The 19,670-nt window shown below is 36.2% G+C and overlaps 1 protein-coding gene across 5 annotated transcripts; it reads left to right on the top strand.

Moving 5' to 3' along the window:
* Positions 1–3,937: 3,937 nt before the first annotated feature.
* Positions 3,938–13,068, top strand: LOC106393412 (oligopeptide transporter 7). 5 transcript variants are annotated; one of them, XM_048748463.1, is made up of 7 exons: positions 6,766–7,477; positions 8,147–8,985; positions 9,077–9,457; positions 9,562–9,716; positions 9,820–9,917; positions 12,385–12,654; positions 12,858–13,068. In XM_048748463.1, the coding sequence occupies exons 3-7, from the start codon at positions 9,262–9,264 to the stop codon at positions 13,030–13,032; spliced, it is 894 nt and encodes a 297-aa protein (XP_048604420.1). In that variant the 5' UTR covers positions 6,766–7,477; positions 8,147–8,985; positions 9,077–9,261; the 3' UTR covers positions 13,033–13,068. The 5 variants fall into 5 exon arrangements, 3 of the variants coding, with proteins under 3 accessions (XP_048604419.1, XP_048604420.1, XP_048604418.1); XM_048748461.1 differs by having other exon boundaries at positions 6,769–7,477; positions 8,147–8,998; XM_048748462.1 differs by lacking the exons at positions 12,385–12,654; positions 12,858–13,068 and adding an exon at positions 3,938–4,324 and having other exon boundaries at positions 4,994–7,477; positions 8,147–10,088.
* Positions 13,069–19,670: the final 6,602 nt, after the last annotated feature.

The raw sequence follows: 19,670 nt of genomic DNA on the forward strand, positions 1-19,670 counted from the left end.
GAGACGAGGACCGCTTGGAGGGCGACGAGGACCGCTTGGAGGGCAACGAGGACCACTTGGAGGGCGATGAGGACAGCTTGGAGGGCGAAGAGGACCACTTGGAGGGTGACGAGGACCGCTTGGAGGGTGATGAGAACCACTTGGAGGGCGACGAGGACTGCTTGAAGGGCTACGAGGACAGCTTGAAGGGCGATGACACATGAGGAGAGAGGAGAGTGGAGAGGGAGTGCCTTGATGGGCGATGAGGAAGAGATATATGCTTGGAGGGCGATGAGAATCATGTTTCCAAGCTTGGTGGGTGATGAGAAACATGTTACCAAGATTGGGGGGCAATGAGGAAGAGAGGGGAGGAAGGAGGTGGGTCCCATGAGTGATGAAGCCTTTCTATTGTTCCTTTTGCTTCTCTGTTGATCGCTTCATATACTTTTGGAACTGTTTCATTTATTTTACGCAAATTTTTCTGCATGGATTTTCTGAAAGTTGTTTTCCGGAATATTATCTTGTAGATGTTCTTGCGGGAGAGTTTTTATGCAGAAACTTTCCAAATTTTGTTTTACGGAAGATTTTTTTTAACTCGCCAATTTTCGCAAAAACCTTCCAAAAAAAAGTTTTTCCATCACCTTATGTTTGAATAGAAATTGTTTTATTCCTTGTCTGGGATGAAATATACGAAGTTTGTTCTTGTATCCTTATGCAAATGGTTTATGCAGTATAGTTTCTTCGACATTTTTTGCTTATATTTTCTAAAGGCACAATTTCTCAAAGAATTTGAGCCGTTAATTTTGCCATTATCGATTTTGACCCCAATAATATACTCCTCCATAAGAATCTCAATTTCTCCTGAAATATCTGGTTCATGGTTAGAAGAAGTGGTTAGTAGCTCTTTGTAAACTAGTAAGATCATGGATTGCTGATTGAACAAAGCTTCCTTAATCTCACTAGAAAAGCAAACATAAAATTCCTTATCTTGGCAGTGTCTCCGTTACTATATAATTAGCTGCAGCCCTAGATTATTCTCTACTCAGCTTGAGTTTTACCTGACCTTGGTGAACTTCTTGTGGAGTTAAAGACACAAATGTGATCTGCTTCTCCTTGTGGGAAAAGTTGTTACGATTGGTGAAACCATCATGTATGCCCTTTTTCGCCATACTGCCATGAACATCCCAACAAGATGTGACTAGCCTCCATAGGTAAAACATCACAAGTGATCTCATCTTGGTACCTTCCAATGGTTAGAGGCACATTCAGTTGTTTACTCACACACATCTCACCCTATTCATTTGGATGAATATGACTTAGGTTGATTATGAATCATGAGGCTAAGATTAGTCACTAGAGTTTTCACTAGCTACATTTGTGCAGCTACATCCATCTATAATCAAGCTGAACACTTTGTTGTGAACTAGACATCGTGTTTAAATTAATTCTCCATTTGCCCGTGTTCCTTTGCTTTAGGTTGAGCATTCAAGGTTTTTTTGGTGACCAACATCTGTCCTTGAGCACGGTATTCTACGGCCTCCTTATAAATTTCATCATCTAAGTTTTCATCACCTGACACTACTTCTACATTGTCTGAAAGATTCATGACCTTTTTGTTGGTGCATTCATTAGCATAGGGACCAAATCCTTGGCAGTTCAAGAACTTGAGATTTCTGGACCAAGTAGGTGTTGCTGGTCCTTTGCCCTTGTTCTCGTGAGTAGCCCCAATTAGTGGAGTACCCTTATTTGGATTGAGATAAGACTTGTTATCCCTGGGTAAGCTTGTTTAGAAGAAGAACTGTATGGGTTTTTAGTAAAGCTTATCCTCTTGTTTTGTTGCTCAATAAGGATTGCTTTATGCAACACTCTTCATTGTCCTCATAATCTTGTAGTTCAAATCTATCTTGGATATCTCTATTTAGACCTCCTGGAATTGTTCCATAGTGGCCTCAACATCCTCATTCACCTCAGCTTTCATGATGATCAGTGTTTCCATCTCCTATAAGTAATCCTCCACACTCCTAGTTACTTGAGAAAGCCTTCTCATTTCCTAGTGTAGATCTCTACCATACTGTGTTGGAATAATCCTTTCATTTTTGTTTTCATCTCAAACCATGAAAAATCTTGTGGCTCCCCATTACGCTTCTTTGTAGTGGCAATCTTTTCCCACCAGTTGATGACATATCCACATAATTTAGTAGCTGCCAAACTGACATACTTCTCTGTAGTATAATGTTGACCAACTCTATCTAGGTAAGCATCATATTTATTTTTGCTATGGGATGACTGTATCCTGACTTTGAGGCTTCCTAGATTTTCTTCAGCTGGAGGTTGCCGGTTGTTAAATCTGTTGGTCGTTTCGCATGTGAACCATCTACATTCTCATCTGATGATTCAGCTTATTCATCCTCTTCACTTACCCGAGCACCTCTCCTAGCTCTTGTGGGAACTTTTTCAGTAGCTCTTTCAGCAGCTCTACTACATTTTGTGCAAAACCAGGAAGTAAAACATTAACTTGGTTAGTTCTATAAAATTTCTCATTTAGTTGCATGGTGATCTCAACCGTCATAGCCTAGTTCTAGTGCTGAAACAAAGAAGAATAAGAGAGCTCGGAAGTTACATTCTCATCTTCAGGATTATTACTGCAACATCAGTGAGTTAGATACATACATTATCCTTTGTATTCATATATGTTGTATGATTATCTCTATACAGAAGACAATGCATACATATGTGCTATAGTTTTTTATCTGGAACCAACTTCCTTCACTAAGGTTAAGCGCTTTGATGAATGGTTAAAAGCAATCAATGAAGAACTCCACGCTTTGGAGAAAACTAACACTTGGTCTATTTGCTATTTTTTTACCTGGTAAATATGCTATGATGTAAGTAGGTATAAAAGATCAAACTAAATGCAGATAGGACTCTACTTTTTGATAATTACGAGTAACCTCTGAAACAGACTGTTCAGAGCTGGTGAAAATAGTGTCCTCACCATAGAATTGGTTTCGATTCACATAGAATATTTTCAGTAATGTAGAATTTGTTGTTGGATGATGACATGTTTCCAACGTACCAATAAAATAAATTTCGTTGACATGAGAAAGTTTATAATTTTTTTTTTTGTAATTTAGATATTTTCCATAAATCATTAAAAATGAGCAGTTCAACACAGCATTTTTAGCAAAACAGTTGGGTGGCTAACTGAAAAACCTCAATCGTTGTTCTTTAGAGTTTTCAGGGGTAGGAATTTTCAGATAAAAACACATTTGGACTCCTTTGATCTTACTCAACATCTTATAGATGGTGCAGTATTGGATCAGTTAGATCCATCAATCTTAATTTGGGATGACTCATGGAACCCAACCCATTGTCTGAGACCAGCAATAAGAAATTATACTGATATTAACTGTTAAGCTTATAGTGGATCAAGTTATAGACCCATGGACAAAAATGTAGAATTTGCGGTTGTTACAAAAGTGGTTAGAACCTGAAGATGTATGTATCACTCATTTTGAGGATCCCTATCATTCTAACATTTGCATCAATTTTTTTGGGATGGCACTTCACGAAGATGGAAAGATACACAGGAAAATGTAGATATTTTATTGAGCGAGAATGTTCAGACAGACCGACGAATTCATGAGGTTGGGTCCTAAAATAATCTATTATTAAATTATACATGGAAATTAAAAAATCCTCAAATTAATAAAGAATCTTATTTGGCAAGTACTCTCGAGATGTTTGTTAGTGGCAAAAGCATTATGTGGGAAGAGGGATCAGTTGCGTGGAACATTGTGTAAGATGCGGTTTTGAGGATGAAACAACAAGTCATATACTTTTGAATATCCACCATCTAACCATATTTAGGCTCTATCAAATTAACCCCAATCTTTCTCAACAGAGGTTGTCTTTACGAATATGGAGAATCATTGATATCCATGGTTAAGATATTTCCATGGTTGAAACGACATAACTGGAAAACGATCTATATTTAGCAGTCAGGTGAATACATAATTGTCTCAATGGTGTAGAGTAAGTGGGTCGTGGAAAAGTGTAATGACTCACCTCCACTATCCCCACTATCTCCACCATCTCTACCATCCCCACCACTCCCACCATCTCCACCATCCCCAACTTCTTTAAAGAGAAAAAGAGAGAGAGGGAGAGAGAGAGAGAGAGAGAGAAAGAGAGAGAGAAAGAGAGAGAAAGCTCACCTGAGCTCGTCGCCGGAGCAACCGTGTGCCGTGATCACGTTCAGCTTGCCACCACCGATAAACGCCCTAGATTTGGAGTCCATTTGAGCAGCTGGAGTTCATATATACCACTTCTCTTCATTGCTAAGGTGAGGGCTATTCCGTTAAATCCCGAGCTAGTTTAGTACTACCATTATGGAAAGTTTAGTTTCGAAACATGATCCGTCTTTGTGAATCGAGTCTATTTGAGAGTCTTGCTTGTTCATTATTGATATTGATTGTTAACTGGAATTAGGATAATAGAGGATTCAACGATTGTGTGAAATGATTGATGCTAAGAACTGCTATATATATGTATATACATAGTTATGAGTAGGGACTATGTGATGAGGGCGTGAGTTCAGAGATGTCTGAGCTTCGACGCTACGGTGTGGTATGGGCGTGAGTTCAGAGACGTTTGAGCTTCGACGCTATTGTTTGGGGCGTGGTGCAGAGACGTTTGCATTCGACGCTACGATGGGCGGGGGTACAGAGACAGACTGTACTAGCGACGCTTCGAGTATATGTATATATCCTTATGAGGAGATGCGTGGTGCAGAGAGTAGCTATGTATTATAAGCGCATGAGTTGTAGCGGCTAGTCCTCTAGCCGAATATTGATTGTTATGTGTGGTGTAATAGACACAGTGTTTGTTTCATGCTAGAGCTAGGCCTACATTTTAGTAGTGCTATGAACTCAGTCTGTGGTTTGCGGTTTAGCATCCCATACCTCGCTGGGCAACTCCCCTGTTGCTCACCCCTCCTTCTTCCCCCTTTCAGGTGAGACCGACGAGCAGAAGTGATTATCGGACCGGTGCTATTGGGCTTTTGGGCTTCTATCGTTTTTACCGCTTTTATCTTTATCGGGCCTTTAGGCCTTTGGACTTTTATCGTTTATGTTATTCCTATTTCAGACTTTCGGTTTATGTCGTATTTTATATTTCGGATGTTATCGATGTTGGGCTTTTAGGCCTTTTGGTATCGTATTGACTTTTATATTATGATATGAAGATTATTATTATTTGAGTTGTATTATTATTTTATTTCCACTTTTATCAATTTATTATATTTCGAAAGTAGCGGGTGCCACATTTTGGTATCAGAGCTATTTACTTATCGTAACATTTTATTATGTAAATCGGGGTGTCACAATTTGGTATCAGAGCGAGGTTCCGTCCCGGCTCCGACCCGGGATGGCGATTTTTGGAGACCTGGTTTTATTCGGTTTTGACGGTTTTAAACGATTTCAAAATATTTTCGGGGATTTGGGAATTTTGAAAATAAAAATAAATAGCACCTTTTCGTTCGATATCACTGCTCCTTAAAATGTTGGTATCCAAAGTTCAGCGTAAGTTAAATTTTCGCTTTCCTTTTAGATGCCATTTGGGTTGACGAACGCACCAGACGCGTTCATGAAGCTTATGAATGATGTATTCCGTGAGCACTTAGATAAGTGTGTGATCGTTTTCATAGATGACACCTTGGTTTATTCTCGGAGTAGAGAGGAGCATGCTGAACATTTGCGAATTGTGTTGGGTAAGCTTCGGGAACATCAGTTATTTGCCAAGCTGAGTAAGTGTAGTTTTTGGCAGAAGAAGATTGGATTTTTGGGTCACGTGGTTTCGGAAGCAGGAGTTGCCGTAGATCAGGAGAAGATTAGCGCCATTTCAGAGTGGCCGATACCTAAGAATGCGACGGAGATCCGCAGTTTTCTCGGTTTGGCAGGATACTACAGAAAGTATGTCAAAAATTTTGCTAGCATTGCAAAGCCAATGACACGGCTAACAGGAAAAGACACCGAGTTTGATTGGACAGAGGAATGTTCGGGGAGTTTCACTGAGTTGAAGCGACAGCTGACCCATGCGCCAGTTTTGGTACTCCCGAGGCCAGGGGTACCATATGATGTTTACACTGATGCGTCAGGCACCGGATTGGGATGTGTACTGATGCAGGAAGGTCAGGTCATTGCCTATGCATCACGACAGTTGAGGCCTCACGAGACCAATTATCCTACTCATGATTTGGAGTTGGCAGCAGTTGTATTTGCATTAAAGATCTGGAGGTCATACTTGTATGGAGAGAAGGTGAAGATTTTCACGGACCACCAGAGTCTGAAGTACATATTTACGCAAACGGACTTGAATTTGAGGCGGCGTAGATGGATGGAGTTGTTAGCAGACTACAATTTGGAGATCACATATCACCCGGGAAAAGCCAATCATGTGGCGGATGCCTTGAGTAGGCGCAGAAGCGATATAACGGGAACCAAAGAGGTCCAGGAGCTTACTGGGATACTTGCTAGTCTAAGATTATGTGCAGTTACTGTAGAGGGAGAGTCAGTTGGCGCTGAGGCTGTAGAGCGGGCAGACTTACAATGGAGGATACGCAAAGCTCAGGATAGTGATGAAGCTTTGCGTAAGCAGATCGAGATGGAGAGTATTGGTTTTCATACAGCAACCAACGGGATGTTCATATATCGAAACAGGATTTGTGTGCCCAATGATGAGTTGTTAAGAAAGGAGATATTACAGCAAGCACACCACTCGAGTTTCTCTATTCATCCAGGAAATACCAAGATATATGGGACCATATCCTATTTTGGAGCGGATTGGAGCAGTTGCTTACCGACTAAATTTATCAGGAGAGTTATCAGATTTCCATGACGTGTTTCATGTTTCCGTTTTGAGGAAAGTAGTGAGAGAGCCAGAGCTCATTTTGCAGCAACCACCTAGAAACCTTGGCAAAGGGTTACGTGGGTTGTGCCAGCCAGTAGAGATATTGGATCGCCAAGTGAAAGCAGATCGTGGAATGATGACCATGTTAATCAAGGTTCGTTGGGAGGGAGACGGAATTCAGGAGGATACCTGGGAGTCCGAGCCCCAAATGAGGATTGATTATCCAGAGCTGTTTCGGGATGTCATTGGAGAGTTTGGTGATGTGAATTCGGGGTCGAATTCCTTGTTAGTGGGGGAGAATTGTAATGACCCACCTCCACTATCCCCACTATCTCCACCATCTCCACCATCCCCACCACTCCCACCATCTCCACCATCCCCAACTTCTTTAAAGAGAAAGAGAGAGAGAAGGAGAGAGAGAGAGAGAGAGAAAGAGAGAGAGAAAGAGAGAGAAAGCTCACCTGAGCTCGTCGCCGGAGCAACCGTGTGCCGTGATCACGTTCAGCTTGCCACCACTGATAAACGCCCTAGATTTGGAGTCCATTTGAGCAGCTGGAGTTCATATATACCACTTCTCTTCATTGCTAAGGTGAGGGCTATTCCGTTAAATCCCGAGCTAGTTTAGTACTACCATTATGGAAAGTTTAGTTTCGAAACATGATCCGTCTTTGTGAATCGAGTCTATTTGAGAGTCTTGCTTGTTCATTATTGATATTGATTGTTAACTGGAATTAGGATAATAGAGGATTCAACGATTGTGTGAAATGATTGATGCTAAGAACTGCTATATATATGTATATACATAGTTATGAGTAGGGACTATGTGATGAGGGCGTGAGTTCAGAGATGTCTGAGCTTCGACGCTACGGTGTGGTATGGGCGTGAGTTCAGAGACGTTTGAGCTTCGACGCTACTGTTTGGGGCGTGGTGCAGAGACGTTTGCATTCGACGCTACGATGGGCGGGGATACAGAGACAGACTGTACTAGCGACGCTTCGAGTATATGTATATATCCTTATGAGGAGATGCGTGGTGCAGAGAGTAGCTATGTATTATAAGCGCATGAGTTGTAGCGGCTAGTCCTCTAGCCGAATATTGATTGTTATGTGTGGTGTAATAGACACCGTGTTTGTTTCATGCTAGAGCTAGGCCTACATTTTAGTAGTGCTATGAACTCAGTCTGTGGTTTGCGGTTTAGCATCCCATACCTCGCTGGGCAACTCCCCTGTTGCTCACCCCTCCTTCTTCCCCCTTTCAGGTGAGACCGACGAGCAGGAGTGATTATCGGACCGGTGCTATTGGGCTTTTGGGCTTCTATCATTTTTACCGCTTTTATCTTTATCGGGCCTTTAGGCCTTTGGACTTTTATCGTTTATGTTATTCCTATTTCAGACTTTCGGTTTATGTCGTATTTTATATTTCGGATGTTATCGATGTTGGGCTTTTAGGCCTTTTGGTATCGTATTGACTTTTATATTATGATATGAAGATTATTATTATTTGAGTTGTATTATTATTTTATTTCCACTTTTATCAATTTATTATATTTCGAAAGTAGCGGGTGCCACATTTTGGTATCAGAGCTATTTACTTATCGTAACATTTTATTATGTAAATCGGGGTGTCACAAAAAGATTGGCAATAAGTTTGTGGGGGGCAAGGATAGTATAGTAAACAAGGAGATTTTGAGGGTCTTATGAGTGTTAGGAACATTTTAAGAAGTTTAGTCTTTTACATGTAGAATTGAGGCATTAATTTAATAATTATGAGTAAGCTCTGAAACAAACTGTTTAAAGTTGGTGAAGATAGTTTCGACAGCGTAGAATTGGTCTACCTCCTCAATCCAAAGACCTGATTTTCAGAGATGTAGAAGTTGTTGTTGGATGATGACGCGTTTCCAACTTACCAAAAAAAATTAGTTGACATGAAAAGGTGTATGATAGATTTTTGTTGTAATTTAGATATTGTCCATAAACCATAAAAAAGGAGCAGACTATACAAAAGAACGTGAAGAAGATTAAAACATAGGCAGCTTGTCAGATTTAAATAATAAAAACAAGAAGAAGAAGAAACAGAGACATGGAAGAATCAGAACAAGTTCTTCCTCTGCGCAATTACAAATTCTAATCTTTCTTATAATTTCAGTTCCTAAATGGATAACGAAATACTAACAAACATTTCTTGACAGTAACAAAAGCCAAAGATCCGACAAACGCATCGTCGGCGTCATCGTCTTCATCATGCGAAACCACAGAGGAAACACCAGTCTCCAGCAACGAGGAAGAAGAAGAAGAAGAGAACTCTCCAATCCGAGAAGTAGCACTCACCGTTCCGACGACAGACGACCATTCGTTACCTGTCCTAACATTCCGCATGTGGGTCTTAGGAAGTATCTCTTGCATCCTCTTGTCGTTTCTCAATCAGTTCTTCTGGTACAGAAGAGAGCCTCTTGTAATATCCGCCATCTCCGCTCAAATCGCCGTCGTTCCCCTCGGGCGTCTCATGGCGGCTAAAATCACGGACAGAGTCTTCCTCCAGGGGTCAAAATGGGAATTCACGTTGAATCCAGGTAGCCTAAGAAAGGACTAAAGAGATAGTAACCTGGATCAATCTAATCCATTTTGGTTAGATTGTAAGAAGTTGTTATCTTTTTTTTTTTTTGATTAACGTCAGGCCCGTTTAATGTGAAAGAGCATGTGTTGATCACTATTTTCGCTAACGCCGGAGCTGGATCTGTTTACGCAATTCACATCATTACTGTTGTGAAGGCGTATTATATGAAGAACATGACGTTCTTCGTCTCTTTCATTGTTATGGTTACCACCCAAGTTCGTATTTTTAAGCTTTCCATTCTTTACAAAAAAAAAAAAAAGAAGTTTGGAATTGGATCGAATTATTGTTTCTGATAGATTAAGAGTGATTTATGTTTAGGTGTTAGGGTTTGGTTGGGCCGGAATATTCAGGAAATATCTTGTTGAACCGGCGGCGATGTGGTGGCCGGCGAATCTTGTTCAAGTCTCTCTCTTTAGGTTAGTAGTGTGTTTTTGGACCTTTTAGAAAACTGTGTGGTCAAATGTCAGAAAACGATGGAAAAAATGTCATTCCAACTTCGATGATTGTGGCGTGATATATAAGTTATATTATAGTAACTAGAAGATAATATATTCAATTCCCGCGAATATAATTTATTTTTACGTTTATTATAATACAAAAGATTTAAAACTTCGATATATCATGGGAAAACAATTTTGATAACCAAGGTTTTTATTTGGGTATATAACTTTGTAAAGTAAATGAAATAAGTTTTTATAAAGTTCAGTGATAAAACATGAGTACGGATTAATAAAAGGTAAAAGCGCATATGGGAATATATGGGATCCAATCTCCTCATGTATATTAATTTGAAGTTCATCTAAAAAGTTGTAACATTAATTTTGTACTAATTAAAAAAAAATTCTTCTTAGATGTCACTTAATAAAGATGTCAATTTAGTTTACGTGACAGTTTAAGAATCAATTGAAAAAATGTTGGTCTAAATTCAACTAATAAGAAACATTATATTAATTCAAAATATAAGAAGTGTGTTTTCTTTCCTTAAATAAAAGCTACGGAATTACCTAATATGATTAACATAAATATAGCAATTAATGACTATGAATAATAAAGATTTGATAACAATTTTTGCATCCTTCTTCATTTTTGTTTAATTTTATATCATTAAAAAAATTAAAAAATCACATTAACCATATAATAATAAAAATTAGATTTTTTTCTTGTATGTTATATTTTGAATTTTTTAAAATGACTTTAAATTACAAAAACGAGGAAACCTTATATGTTATATTTTAATTTTTTTTAAACGATTTTAAATTACAAAAATGAAGAAACCTTATATGTTATAGTTTTCTTATATATTAGATTTTTTCTTATATGTTATATTTTAAATTTTTAAAACGACTTTAAATTACAAAATATAAGTTTTCCTTTAGCATACGACTAAAAACATTAAAATGACATGTATCAATTCGATGGTTGATCTAAAACCTTTCAAAATCATACGGAAGATAAAAGTAAAAATAATTCAACTGTGGAAACAATACTGTTCATTTTTTTCAAGAATGTGTTCGGTGGAAAAAATAAGATTTTTATAACATAATTTGCTTAATTTCCAATCCGATCAACCCATGATATATTAATTATATTTTAGTTTCACAATTTTTAATAAAAATTGATCCGGTCAAGAAATTATATATATATAACAACAAAAAACATTGTATATGTATAAATAAAATGATAAAATAAATAAAAAATTATCGAAAATATATACAAATAAATTTACTATACGCAAAGCGCATGTCTTATCCTAGTTTTTATGTTATTTATTGTATAGTTTTACTGAATTTGTGTTCGAAATTTATAATTGTATGATAGTGACATTTTTGTGGCTATCTGGTTTCAACGACAAGAACTATTGATTTATATATATGTGGTTTAAGCAAGACAAGTAGATGATATTTTTTTCTATCAATTATTTGTGGGTTCGAACTAGATTACTTCCCCAGAGTCCATGTCAATATGGGAATATGGGGTCCAATTTTTATGTTATTTATTGTATAGTTTTACTGAATTTGTCTTCGAAATTTATAATTGTACGATAGTGACATTTTCGTGGCTATCTGGTTTCAAAAGAAAAGGGTGATGATTGGTTCGACCGTGGCTTTAAAAATTTAGCTGTAAATGATTAGCCATAGATAAATCGGTTATAGTTGTAAAGTTGTTACTGTAGACTTTTTCTGGAGAGACTTTTGATGTGGTTAAATTTGTTGTACCTGTAAGCTGTAGGCTGTAGATATTTTAAAATAAAATATATGAAATATGTGTTGTATATATAAAATTATTATTTTATATCAATTAAAATAATTTATATTAATATTTTTAATAAATTATCAAAATTTATTGTAATTTAAAATGTGATATGACACTCAAATTCAAAATTAAAATATTTATAAATGTTTTTATTATGATTATATAATTTATTTGATATTATAGATATTTTTTTTATTTACAGATTCTACAGCCTATAAAAAGAAGATGTAGGGTTTTTGCCTAAAATACATAAGAAAAAGTTTTGCTTTATTTTTTTTGCTGTAGCTTTAAAAATAAAGGTAAAGCATGATTGGTAAAACTAAATAAAAACTTGATTTAGACTTTAATTTTTAAAAGTAAAGGTACAACATGATTGGTAAAATTTAGTGATTTAAAAATAAATAAAGTTAAAGTAGAGAGATAAAGTCCAACCAATCACCCTAAAAACTATTGATTTATATATATGTGGTTTAAGCAATACAAGTAGATGATATTTTTTTCTATCAATTATTTGTGGATTCCAACTGGATTACTTCCCCTGAGTCCATGTCAATAAAACGTAATCTAAATTGTTTTGTGTACGGATTTAACCAAAAAAAATAATTTGTTTTGTGTACGGCTAAAAAACAGAGCATTGCACGAGAAAGAAGAACGGACTAAAGGAGGGCTGACACGTACACAGTTCTTCTTGAGAGCATTTGTTTGCAATTTCGCGTATTATGTGTTTCCGGGATATTTATTTCAAATGTTGACGTCATTGTCGTGGGTTTGCTGGTTCTTTCCATCATCAGTCATGGCCCAACAGATCGGGTCGGGTCTTCACGGGTTAGGTATTGGAGCCATAGGACTCGACTGGTCAACCATTTCCTCTTACTTGGGTAGTCCACTCACTAGTCCATGGTCAGTCCTAACCCCTAACTCACTCCGGTCTACTCATCATTTCTTAACCAGTTCCAAAAAGATCATGAACTCTCAAAATGAACTAAGCCAGAAACTCAAACCGAATGCCCATTCATAAATTTATGGGCATTCGGTTTGATCTTGGTTTAAATTCAGTTTAGTTCAGTATTACCAGAAATGTGCTTCATATGTTTTCTTAACAGGTTTGCAACGGCTAATGTGGGTGTGGGATTTGTGTTGGCTATATACGTCTTGATACCTATATGCTATTGGCTCGATGTGTACAAAGCCAAGACCTTCCCTTTATTTTCTAGCTCTCTTTTCACAAACGAAGGTTCAAAGTACAATATCACATCCATTAAAAAATTATTTTTTTAAATTTTTTTATATTTTAATATTTTTTATTTAGTTAAATAATGATTTATTATATATATATAACAAATGTATAAGAGTTTTTTGCCACTTAACGAATAATATATTTTTGAAAATGTTCGTGGTGGTAAAGATGAAAAGTGGTATCATGAAAGTGGTAAACATAAAATTTCTCCTAAAAAAAATCTACCTTTGAAAGACGGGTCAGAATTTAGCATAAATTAAAGGGACATTTTCAAAAATACCTTATTCATTAAGTGGTAAAAGACACTTATGCCCTTGTTCTTTATATATATAATAAATAAAAATTTAAATAAATAAAAATTTCAAAAAATAAAACTCAACTTTAAACCCTATTTCGAAATTCAAACTCTAAACCCTAAAACTCAACTTTAAACCCTAAACCATCAATCTTAAACCCTTTTTTTTTAAAAAAACGAATCCTAAACCCTAAACCATCAATCCTAAACCCATTTTTTTGAAATACAAACCCTAAACCCCGAAACATCAACTCTAAACCCTAAACCCCGAAACATCAACTCTAAACCCTAAATAAACCCTAAACCTTCAACGCTAAACCCTAAAACACCAACTCTAAACCCTAAACCCTAAACTTCAACTCTAAACCCTAAACTCTAAACCATCAACACTAAACCCTAAACTATCAACACTAAACCCTAAACCCTAAAGAGTAAACTCTAAACCCTAAACCCTAAAAAATTAACCCTAAACCCAAAAACATCAACTTTAAACCCTAAACCCTAAAACCCTATACCCTAAACCCTATACCCTAAACCCTAAACCTTAAAATCCTAGGATTGATGTTTTAGGGTTTAGATTTGAAGGTTTAGGGTTTTAGGGTTTAGGGTTTGAATTTCAGAAAAAAATAGGGTTTAGGGTTTACGTTTAGGGTTTAGAGTTGATGTTTTAGGGTTTAGATTTGATGGTTTAGGGTTTAGGGTTTAGGGTTGATGTTTCGGGATTTAAGGTTTAGAGTTGATGTTTCATGGTTTAGGTTTTAGAGTTGATGATTTAGGGTTTAAAGTTGATGTTTTAAGTTTAGATTTAGGGTTTAGGGTTTATGTTTAGGGTTTAGAGTTGATGTTTTAGGGTTTAGATTTAAAGGTTTAGGGTTTAGAGTTGATGTTTCGGGGTTTAGGGTTTAAAGTTGATGTTTTAAGTTTAGATTTAGGGTTTAGGGTTTACGTTTAGGGTTTAGAGTTGATGTTTTAGGGTTTAGATTTGAAGGTTTAGGGTTTAGGGTTTAGAGTTGATGTTTCGGGGTTTAGGGTTTAGAGTTGATGTTTCATGGTTTAGGGTTTAGAGTTGATGCTTTAGGATTTAGAGTTGATGTTTTAAGTTTGTATAATTAAAAAAATTAGTAACTATTACGTATATAATTAAATCGGTGCAAGCACATAAATACATTTTATTAATCCAAACAAACATTTATTCTATTTTATATGGTATATAATTAGGTTTAAATGATATTAACATAGATATATAGTATATTTTTAATATTGATATCTCTTAAATAATATTTTATACTCATATTGTTTTTTATCATTTGTAATTTTTATAACAAAAACTTTTATTCACTGATAATGTCATAAAAGTAATGGAAAAGTTTATCTTTATTCATAACATAGAGGTTCCTTATATAGGAGATTACACCGTCATAGATAAATAGAAAGATTACAAATCATAATCTCTTGGTTATGAGTCATCCACAATCTGGTTCATAACACTCCCCCTTGGATGCCATAACAATTTAGAGCTTGTAATGTGCTTTAACGTTGCTTCATTAAAACCTTACCAGGAAAACTCAATTGGGACAAAACCATGGTGAAGGAAAAAGAGTACAACACACATTACTCCCCCTGATTTGGACATTACTGAAGGTCCCTTGGACCTCTCCAATTTTCTGCAATCCGTGGGTGATGAAGATATTGGGCAGAATATGCTTCGTCCTCGAACATGATAGTTGGTTCTTCTTTACCATCGGCCATGCCACAATTTGATTGAACATATTGAGTCATCGACCTCAAATACACACACACGAAATCTTGGATGATGTTTCTGTGATATGCATATACCACCATGTGTAAAACATAACCTGTCTGAAAACAAATCAACAAAACCAAATAACCCCTCTTTGGGCTGGTTAGTATAAAATAAATCAAAATCAAAGGCCTCTTCATCGTCCTTCTTATGGACCAATCAGATCAGTGTCTAAAACAAGACTTCTGCATCGTCCATCTCAGGACTAAATGGACTTCTTTATCGTCCGCCTTTGGACTAAATGGATCAGTATCCAAAACAAGTGATCTCACTCCCATGTACTAGATAATGGGTGAGACTGGTCCATATTAAATCTCTTGAATACCATTTTCTGTATATACTATTTGATGCATAAGGATTTCATTGTTAATGTACTCAAGCTGTAATCCCAAACAAAACATTGTTTTTTTTTAAAAGATCTTTCATCTCAAACTCTATCTCAAACTCTTTCTTGAGATATTCAACTATTTGGAAAATTGTATCCAGAGGTTCCTAGGATATTCTTTTTTTTTTTTTTCCTAGGATATTCAAATCATATACTTTGATGATTATCAATATTGTTCTCGAGAACTTGCTGTACTTTCAGCTCAATACCCTCTAGTACTTTCATTATCCAGTAGACCATATAAATATGCAGTCACTACATCAACTTGCTGCAAGTCTAATTTTCTCTCTTATATAGCCAAACTTATGAGAAATCTAAAAGTAGTTGCATCCACCGCATGGGAGTATGTCTCCTCATAATCTATTACTTGTCTTTGTGAGAATCCTTGTGCAACATCAGCTTTATATCTCACGATTTATATTCCTCACAAGACTCATTTATATCCCCTGATTTTAACATCATATGGCGTCTTAATCATATGGCCAAATACGTATTTCTTCCTTTAACTATTTAACCCCACGTTTCCATTCAATCCAATCTGTTCTACGAGTGCGCACTCTTATATTGACGTGGGTTCATGATCCTCGCTTATATTCATAAATTCAAGTGCTATCTTGTATGCAAATAAATCATCTTATGTCGATATTTCTTATTAGTTCCATTATATTCCAGACATGATATAATCGATTGAGATTCATTATTATCAGGACCTTTAATACTTTGCAGCTTGGCGTCCCAAGCTACATTGTTTGGTACCTGTACCTTAGAGCCAGCCGGCCTTATCTCCATGTCTGGGATGGTTTCCTTAGTAACCTCGGATTTAGATTTTGATTATCATTCTCTACACCTTTCTTTTGTTTCCGAGGATTCTTATCTTCTGGAACCTATTGGTCTACCACGTTTCATACGTTGTCTAGACTCTGTAGCAACTTGACTGTGTCTCTTCTTGGACATCAAATTCGTTGGTGCTTTACAAGCTGGTTTATATATGACTTAGTCATTTTTTTCGGGTCAGCAAATGTGTCTGGCATTTGATTAGCTTGCTTTGTAAATGTATAATCTTTGGACGTTTATTTCACATTCTTTAATCCGAGGATCTTGCCAAGACATTGTTGGTTGATTTCATTATATTTCTTTTACCATTCTTTTACCAACTTTATTATTTTTTCTCCTCCTAGTCTTAAAATAATCCGTGTACCTGGCCTCAAATATAATCACCCATAGTTGGCTCAAAGTACTTTATTATTGTGGGAGAATCATATCCAACATATATCCTCATCCTTCTTTTGAGATCCCATCTTAGTTCTCTGTGGTGGAGCAATTAGTACATAGACAACACATCCAAATGTCTTATGATGGGGTATGCCTGGCTCTTGAACAGTTAATAATTGTGATAGGGAATATCTATGCTCATTAAATGGCCTGATGCGTACTAACTTAGGTGCATGTAAATTTCGTGTGGCCCAAGCTGTTAATGGGAGTTTTGACCTCATAAGTTATGGTCTATCAATCAGCTATGTGCGTTTTAAAATATTTCGGCCAAGCCGTTCTTGGTATGGACATGTATCACAGAATTGTCCACACTTACCCCTATGGACATACCATAATCATTTAAACGCTTGGGACATGTATTCACCAGTATTATCTAGACATATAGTCTTTATTATGAAAAAGGGGCTCGTAGCCGTTTTACTGGTGATGGCCTAATGAGTTTTCCTTGTGTTCATGCTACACACGTGAGATTCTTTGGGATAACTCTTCTTATCTTTTAATGTGTGCCTTTTGAATATCAATTTTCGCATCATGTTTGGACCAGGATAGTCAATCCGGTCGTGCCATAAAGTGTATATTTTTGCAGGCTTTTAGCCTCTATCATACTGATCTATGCATAGTCTAGGTCAGTAGAGAATGCATGTATAGTCTTTAGGACTTATTATGGCCTTGCTCGATTTTATACATATATCTGAAGGAACTCTTTGTTTCCTTTGCCCATTGTTTCAATATATAAACCATTCATTCTTATATCTTTAAAACTCAATAGGTTGCTCTTGCTCTTAGAGCTGGGTGAATATAAGGCATCACTGGTTTCTAGATGCATACCCTTAGGCAATAATATATTAGCCTAGCCATAGTCTTATTTCAGACTTGGAATACCTGCTTTAGTACTTATATTGGCATTTTTCAGTGTACTCATATAGAAAAATCATTCATTCATTTAATCTAAGCAGACAATGTAATAGAAATAAATTCAAGAAGATAAAAATCAGAGAAAGCATACAAGCAAAGCAATCACACAAGTTTGATGTCGAAATCATATTATCAACTTGATTTTTTTAGGCAATCATAAGTCTCATATTCCATAAGATCATCTTGATCATGTTCGAAATTATTTTCACCATCTTTATAGACCAAGTGGGTTTCAGGATTCTTCCCTTTCAGACTCTCTTTGATAGAGGTCACAAAAATGTTTGGGAGTCCTTCATATCTTAGCCCAATGGTTCCCCATTCCACATCTATGGCACACTGATTTGGTCGAGCTTTGTGGTTTAAAGGATATACCACGACCACTGCCTTGACCATGGCTCAAATTGGGTTGATACCCACGGCCTCTGCCATAGTGATTCCCACGGCCAAATGTGTTATAGTGGCCATGGCCACGTCCTTTCCACCCTCCACGGCCATGGCCGTGTGGTCTATCATTCTGGATGTGGTTACCTTTTTTTTTCTTCTGCGACCTTATTGGTATCAGGTAATGGGGTTAATCCAGGAGGTCTCAATTCACTGTTTCTCATCAGTAATCCACATTATTTTTCCCAGCTAGCAATAGACTCATCCACGGACTTATAGTCTTTGATTCTGGGATTCCTCCAATCAAATAGGGCCTTTGGTAATAACACCGTTCTTTGGTGATCATATCTCTATTTTTAACTCTGTCCAAAGGTCTAGAGGATTCTCTATAGTCAGATACTGATCTTTGAAACTCTTAATAAGATGATGGCTAATAATTAATATTGCCATGTATCAATCTTTCTCATTGGCATTATTGCCTTCTATGATACATTCATCAAGTCTTTTTGACTTTAGGATAATCTTTGTGTTCAATGCCCACCGTAAATAATTATTTCCAAAGAGATTTAGTGCAGTAAAATCCAGGTTGATTTTCGACATCTCACATCATATATCACTCAATATTTAGTATAATTTTCATGCGGTCTTACTCTTAAAAACAATCAATTTGGATTTCAATCTTGTGAGGACAATGAGACTATCAATCTTAAAGGCATTTAATCAATCAGTCAATTTCTAGCAAGTCTCAACAATACTATTTCTATGTGCTCATAATATTATGGTTTATCAAGACTAGCAAAAACGGATTCAATTTAATCATGCAATTAGGGTTTAACAATCAATGGATTTTAGCAAGACTAGTAAAAAGATTTATTAATCACTCTATCAGTTTCAAGGCTGATTTTAGCAATACTAGAATATAGATTTCAAGCATGAATTTCAATGAATCAATTTCAAGGTTGATTGGTATTTAGCATAAACCATGTGTAAATAATTTATCTAGTATCCGAATTTATCAAACCTCAAAAACATATAATCAGATCAATCAATTTAATCGAACTTAGCATACAATCTTAAACCTCAAGACATTAGATTTTATCATGAATCTATCAACCTAGCATACGAATTTTCAATTCTCAAAGACATCCAAATCAGATCAATATAACCTATCATACAGATTATTTAGGGTTTCTATTTAAACAGATCAGATTACAAAACTATCAATCCTAGCAGATGATATTAAACCTCAAGAATCATGCAATCAGATCATTCGGATTTTAAACAAGTAAACCTCAATCAATCTATCAACCTATCAGATTATATAAGCAAAGCAAGCTAGCAACCTATCAGATTCAATCAATGTTTTAACAGGCTGGTCAGTTTAACCAATTTTAAATCAGATGAACAATTAACCAAGCAGGATGAGAAAATAAATCTATCAATTTAACGGTCAAACAATTCTAGCAACATAGCATCAGATTCAATCAGATTTAAAACCTCAATGATCAAAACCGAAAACAGTTTTGATTTCAAAAGATTCGATTAGGGTTTTAATATGTGATTTGATAATTATAGTATAATTAATTCTAATACTTATATTATTTAGGGTTTATAGATATAGGGTTAGGGT

The sequence above is a fragment of the Brassica napus genome, chromosome C2 (assembly GCF_020379485.1).
Source record: "Brassica napus cultivar Da-Ae chromosome C2, Da-Ae, whole genome shotgun sequence".
NCBI classification, from domain to species: domain Eukaryota; kingdom Viridiplantae; phylum Streptophyta; class Magnoliopsida; order Brassicales; family Brassicaceae; genus Brassica; species Brassica napus.

Bases quoted from the DNA above. Each gene is read 5' to 3' on its own strand.
- LOC106393412 (XM_048748461.1), top strand. From the start codon at position 8,968: ATGGAAGAATCAGAACAAGTTCTTCCTCTGC. The intron at 9,458-9,561 runs GTAGCCTAAGAA...GATTAACGTCAG, and splicing joins GGAATTCACGTTGAATCCAG to GCCCGTTTAATGTGAAAGAG. The intron at 9,918-12,384 runs GTTAGTAGTGTG...GCTAAAAAACAG, and splicing joins GTTCAAGTCTCTCTCTTTAG to AGCATTGCACGAGAAAGAAG.